Source organism: Semicossyphus pulcher, unplaced genomic scaffold, assembly GCF_022749685.1.
Source record: "Semicossyphus pulcher isolate SPU_LCO1_2020_fin unplaced genomic scaffold, fSemPul1.0.p SCAF_3, whole genome shotgun sequence".
Taxonomy (NCBI): domain Eukaryota; kingdom Metazoa; phylum Chordata; class Actinopteri; order Labriformes; family Labridae; genus Semicossyphus; species Semicossyphus pulcher.
Genome location: NW_027211704.1, coordinates 8688599 through 8695496, shown reverse-complemented (window position 1 = coordinate 8695496; position 6898 = coordinate 8688599). Strand labels below are relative to the sequence as shown.

General features: G+C 44.9%; 1 protein-coding gene across 1 annotated transcript; it reads left to right on the top strand.

Moving 5' to 3' along the window:
* Positions 1 to 723: 723 nt before the first annotated feature.
* Positions 724 to 2104, top strand: LOC138605958 (nuclear factor 7, brain-like). Its single transcript, XM_069678419.1, has one exon. The coding sequence runs from the start codon at positions 724 to 726 to the stop codon at positions 2089 to 2091; it is 1368 nt and encodes a 455-aa protein (XP_069534520.1). The 3' UTR covers positions 2092 to 2104.
* Positions 2105 to 6898: the final 4794 nt, after the last annotated feature.

Genomic DNA, 6898 nt, shown 5'->3' with positions numbered 1-6898 from the left:
CTCATTCAGTCGACCTCACCTTGTTGAACCTGCAGTCTAACCTATCAATACTCCCCTCCTATCCCATTTATCAATACCCCTCTCTGCTTGATAACATCGTCAGATTCACTGATCGATATCCGCCACTGTCGTATCAAATTAGAGCTCTTTGTTATCAATACCCACGACTGTGTGTATTCAATTAGAAGGCAGGGCGGATCGATGGCCAGCAGCAACTGCAGCCCGTCCTGAAGCCTTATCAATGCCAGCGGCCGTCCTGACGAATGATCACTCAGACGGATCAATAGGTTGTGCGGATGGTAACGACGCAGCGCCCGGTTGTTAGCCCTGGATCAGCAGACGGAGATGCAGACTCAGAGACTCTACTAGTGGCTAAAATATTTTGCAGTGTAGTTTACATGTGAAATTAATGGTTTGAATCTAGTGTTCAGTGACATTTAAAGTCTCATTTTTGATCAGCATTTGTAATTATTATGTCTTCAACATGTCTGCAACAACGTCCTTGATGAATAAAACTTGACAGGGCATTGCAGAGCTCCACCCCTTACCTGGCAGGCCAACAAAAGAAAACAAGGAACAGGTTTTTGTTACACTGAGATGCGTCACACATGCAAATTGAAGGCAAAACTCCCCATCAGAATGAAACCAAAACACTGAGAGGAGAGTACTGACAGCAGACGGTCAGTTTGCCCGCTGTGTCTTTGAACTTCACTCCGAGGGACGATGGCGGAAGAGGATCTTACCTGTCCTGTCTGCCAGGACATCTTTACACATCCTGTTGTCCTGTCGTGCAGCCACAGCTTCTGTGAAGACTGTCTGCAGAGCTGGTGGACGGAGAAACAAATACAGGTGTGTCCACTCTGCAGGGAAGGAGCGTTATCGAGTCATCCGCCTCGTAACCTGGCTTTAAAGAACCTGTGTGAGGCATTCTTACTGGAGAGAGATCGGCAAGCTTCAGGAGAGTCCGAGGCCCTCTGCAGTCTGCACGCTGAGAAACTCAAACTCTTCTGTCTGTACCATCAGCAGCCGGTGTGCGTCGTCTGTCTGCATTCAGATACACACGCTGGACACAATTTCAGGACTATAAGAGAAGTGGCGCAGGATCACAGAGAGAAGCTACAGAAAACCCTGAAACCTGTAAGAGACAAACTGAAGACCTTTGAACAAGTTAAAGGAAACTGTGATCAAACAGCAGAATACATTAAGACCCAGGCAAGACACACAGAGCGGCAGATTAAGGAGCAGTTTAAGAAGCTTCACCAGTTTCTACAACAGGAAGAGGAGGCCAGGATCTCTGCTCTGAGGGAGGAAGAGGCGCAGAAGAGTTGGATAATGAAGGAGAAGATTGAGGCTCTGAATAGAGAGATAGCAGCTTTTTCAGACACGATAAAAGCCGCAGAGGAGAAGCTGAGAGTGGACGATGTCTCGTTCATGCAGAACTACAAGGCTGCAGTGAAAAGAGTCCGGCAGTGCCCCCTGCTGGAGGACCCAAAGCTGGTCTCAGGAGCTCTGATAGACGAGGCCAAACACCTGGGCAACCTGACCTTTGAAGTTCGGACCAAGATGTCAAAGATTGTCTCCTTCTCCTCTGTGATTCTGGATCCAAACACCGCCAACCCAGAGCTCCTCCTGTCTGAAGGTCTGACCAGAGTTCGATGCGGACAGAGACAGCCGCTACCTAACAATCCAGAGAGGTTTGATTCCTGCATCTCTGTCCTGGGCTCTGAGGGCTTTAACTCAGGAACTCACAGCTGGTGTGTTACGGTTGGAAACAGTCCAACCTGGATTCTGGGCGTAGCTGCAGAATCAGTCAAAAGAAAGGGACACGTGGCCTCACGGTCCGGATTGTGGAGAATAGTGTTTCATAAAGACGAATACACGGCATGGTCACCAACAGGTCCGGACACTGAAACTCTTCTCTCAGTGCAGAAACTCCACAGGATCAAACTTAAACTGGACTGGGACAGAGGGAAGTTATCATTTTATGATGCTGGCACTAACACACACATACACACCTTCACACACACTTTCACTGAGAGGATGTTTCCGTACTTTAACACCAACCAAGAATCTCCACTGACAATCTTTTAGACGCAGCAGAGCTCAAAGTGTGTAGTAGAAGTCAGCGGCTTTTCTCTTCATGTGTGTTCACATGATGGGACATTTCTCCATAATTAATGTTCTTTATTGTTGGTATTGTGTTCTTTATGATGGACAAGATCGACAATTACATCACTGAGCCTTAGCATACTGTTGCTAGGTTACTAAAGTTGCTTGGCAGCACTCCTTCACTTCCCTTGGTAGTGACTGTTAAGTCTCAAATCGCTCTGTATGTTTAATAATGGCTTTATTCAATGAAGTTTGTAAATGTAAAGGAATCATGTCAAGGCGTTATCAGCAGCTCTACAAAGGATTAGCCTTTCCTCCGCCATTGTTGTTGACAAAGTTGATATCGGAAGTCCTGCCCCTTCTTCATTTTGATTGATGGGTGAGGGAGAAGTGACATTGACGCTGATCTGCTTTGGTTTTATATAGAGAACAGCTGCTGCCAGCACAAAAAAACGCTGTTAGTGGACACAGGCTGTAAGACTGTCTGGATAATTACTCATCTTCCTTATTATTGCTCATATGACTCTAAATACTTACAGTAAATATAAATACATGGGAAAATATATTTTGTGTTGTGTAATTGTGGATGGTGTATATATTCTAGTATTATATCACTGAAAGCAAAAGGACTTTACGTATGTATTTAGTTGATTTGTGAAGATTCAATCTCCTTTAGCGATAAGCTGTACTAACTGGCGGGCACTTCCCAATTTAACCAGGCGTCCATGGTTGGCTCCGGTTGTCACTCTTGATTTTCCTGGCTGACGGTCGCTTTCCTTTTCAGACTGTTTGCCTTCATCTGAGCGTTGAATTTGTTTCTTTTTCTTTGGATTTTCACTTATTTTTGAAGTTGTATCTGTAGTCATCCATCTTTTCTTTGTTTGTTCAGCCATAGTAGATTACTGCAGAGACCGGAGGAGCAGCCGCTTAGCTCCGCCTACCCTCTGTGGCAGACCAACCACTGCTGGCTGAAACGCGTAACTAACTGGGCGCTGCTTGTGATTCTTTCTGTGAATGTCGCCACAGACACCCAGTCTGTAATACTGCATATACTGCAAATGCAAAGACTTTCATCAGTGGGCCATAGGCTCAATCACCATTGTGTTACCTCATTCGGCGATAGATAGTGACTTAACAGACATTTATTTACATGAAAATCTTGGAGGTTACCTTTTAACTAGCAAATGAAGATCTGTGTGTGTGACGGATTAATTGTAATTGTGAATCAAATATTTCCTGTATGTTATATTATAATGTCAATTATCATTATAAACTGTGGATTCAAACAGTAAACTTACATTTACACAATGAATAAAAGTGTCAGAATGTTCATGTTGGTATATTCCTGAACTATAACTCTCACTTTTAAAGAAGTGTATTGTTATGAATACTTTGTGTTTTGTAGACATGGTTTCAGTGCACATTGCACAGCCCCTTTGACGCATTAGGTCATGATTGGAAATATTTGGCGAGACAGTTGGTCCTGAGTAACCAGTTATTAAACCCCAGCTGGCATCAAACCCTCATACTTATTGTGAGCTCTTTGTTCTTTACCAGTCAGTTCACATACACAACATTTTTATTACCTGTGTGGATAAAAGCTGTTCAGATTCATGCCCTCAGAGGATAAAACCTTTTCTACGTCAGCCCTCATGCAGCCACAGGTCCTGTAAGTCCTGTCTGCAGATGTGCTCCAGTATGTAAGGAAAGACATTTGTTTACTTGGTGTTAAAGAACCTGTGTGAGTCCTTCTTACTGGGGAGAGATCAGAAACTGTGTGTTTTTCGTGGAGATTCAAAAGCACACACCAACCACAGATTCAACTCTTTCTACAAGAGGAAGAGGAGGCCAGGATCTCTGCTCTGAGGGAGGAAGAGGAGCAGAAGAGTCAGATGTTAAAGGGGAAGATGGAGGCTCTGAACAGAGAGATAGCAGCTCTTTCAGACACAATCAGAGCCACAGCCACATTCCTGCAGAACTACAAGGCTGCAGTGAGTCCAGCAGCGCCCCCTGCTGGAAGATCCAGAGCTGGTCTCAGTAGCTTTGATAGTCGAGGCCTAACACCTGGGCAACCTGAGCTTCAACATCTGGAACAAGATGTAACACATTGTTTCTTACACTCCTGTGATTCTGGATGCAAACTCCGCTCATACACACCTCATCCTGTCTGGAGACCAACCAGTGTGAGATGTAAAATGAAACATCCTGACAACCCAGATGGGATTTGTTTCCATCCCTCTGCCCTTGTCTTGACTGGGATGTTGAGGTTGGAGGCAGACGTCTGGGCAGTGGGATTGTCTTGGACAAATGGAAATTTGTACATACAAATCAATACCAACTGGGAAATATCATCTACAGAACAAGGCTGTCTGATACAATTAAAAGCTCCTGAAAGTGGGCCTTGTTACGCTTATTCTTTATTAACAAGCAACCAGAATTTGCGCTTCACGTGACCCCAGAAATGTACACCCGCTAACACCCGGCTTTTTTGCTTAATGGGAAAGGCTATCGGCCTTCAGACCTGGGTCAAATGACGGCAGTACACCCGGGTAATTATCGCCTCAGCTCCGATCGATCGGCATTGATGGGAACACAAAATGTCGACACCCTAATCTCCGCCCCCTTTCCGGTGCGATGCTAAGTCTACCTCAGCTACAAATTCCGCACGTCTCCGTCCGAGCAGCACTCAAACATCGTTCCAAATTTGTCGGCGCCGAGTTTGATAAACAGACTGAATGAGTAATAGATACAATAAAGACCTAACCACCGTAACATCTTCACTGTTCACTAACCCTGTCTCCGGTGCGTTTGTGACGTCAGGCGGTGATGCAGCAGAAAACCAAAAGGAGGATACTTCACCGACAATGGGAACTGAGACAACCGGCATCTGTAAGTGGGTCTTCCCGGGTCTGAAAAACCTGCGTCAACATGCTAAATTTAGGTGGGAAAGGGGTATAAGTGGTTAGACTTGGTTTAAACATATAGTATTGCATGTGCACGTGGCTATGCACATGGATGATTCTCGCTCAGGAAAGGTGGAACTAAAGAGGAAATCTCTAGGAATCATTAAGTGCACGGCTTTAAAGTCTAATAAAATACATGATGTGCAAATGAACAAATTTGAGCTGACTGTCTGAACACAGAGCCTTTCACCTCTAATCCTGTTAGCAGTGGAGAACAGTAAACCAGGGAAAGGTAGCTGCACTGTGAGTCTCTGTCCTCCTCTCCTTGGCTGCTCGTCCCTGTCAGGTTGCATTACGGGCAGCGTGTCGGCTGTTAAAGGTGACGACGGCCCACGGAGAGCTTCGGGTTCAGTCTGTCGGCAGCTCGGGAGATTTCACCTGCTGCTGTAATCACTATCGACATCAACAGCAGCTCCCTCCGTCCTGCTGCGCGCCTGAGTGTGTAAATGGGACAGCTCCGACCAATCACAGCGCTGGTCCTCCCCGGGGGCTTCGCAAGATATATTTGGAAGGTTGCAGAGATGATTTACAGGTAAAGAAACATTTCGATTGTACAAGTGTATCATCGTGTCGAGTTTTTTCTCCAACTGTTGCTTCTTTCATGTTACCTAAGTGCACTAAATGATGCTCACAGGGGTAATTAACCACTTCAGATCCTACATGTTGTTCAATGTTATCATTCTGATGCCCAAATATAGCTGAGAAGAGAAGAACTGCATGGTCAAAATGCATGTACGCATTTGAAAGGCATCATGACAGTATGCTTTTCTTAGTGTGAAGCAATAGTCATTTTTGAGTAGCATTAACCAGGCCATACTCAATGTTACAGCTATACAAATCACCACATCCCTCCCACATCCTGTTAGCTACATGTCTGTAAAATTTTACACTTATAGGCCAAACTTTATTGGAGCTAGACAGCTTTACGTTTTGGTGTCACAGACGTCATCAAACCTCAACCATGATCCAGTTCAATGCCGATCAGGTGGATTTTAGCAGGTTAAAGTAACAGATGAAGCATTTTCTTGATGCACAGATCATCGCAGCCTGAACGTACTGGAGATAAATCAAACAACACTCTTCAGTAGGATCCAGTGGACTCGGGGCTGATGTCTATGATGTCTACGGTAAGCACATTAATGCACCATAAAGGTCCACACAAGTCGTCAGATGTCCAAAACGCAAGTGTGTCAACTTACTCTTACAAATCTGGTCATTGTTAAATGTAGAGTTGTGATGTCGACTTCATTAGCCAACGGTTGAGATTCCCACAGCGCCTGAATACATCACAAAGCACAGCAGACGAGAGGATCCACACTGCGGGAGCTAAAGAAACCTAACCTGCCAAAAACAATGTCTGTGCACTTTTACACTGCCATCATTGAGTCCATCCTCATAACCTCAGTCACCTTGTGGGACCCTGGTAGCATGGCCTGTATCCCTCCAGGACCCTGATGTGTGCACGTAAGATTGTGACGATCCCTTACAATCCAGTAAACTCTTTGAGACTCGGGCAGGAAGCTTCGGTCCGTCTAGACAAAAAACTCTATTTTAACTATTTATTCTGTTTTAATGTTTAATATTATGCACCAAACACCAAGACAACGTCCGAGTATGTGTAAACCTACTTCGCAATAAACAGTAGCTCTGATGCTGATAACCACCTCCTGGTTAGTGCCAAAGTGCAGGTTCAGGAAGTCGCCCCAAAAGCAGCAAAGCTACAACTTAGTTTTATATCATGACACCATGTGATGACATGCAGCATTATAGTAGAAAACGATGTTTGGACTGATGAAACATGAATGTTGTCCATGTCACGAGTACAT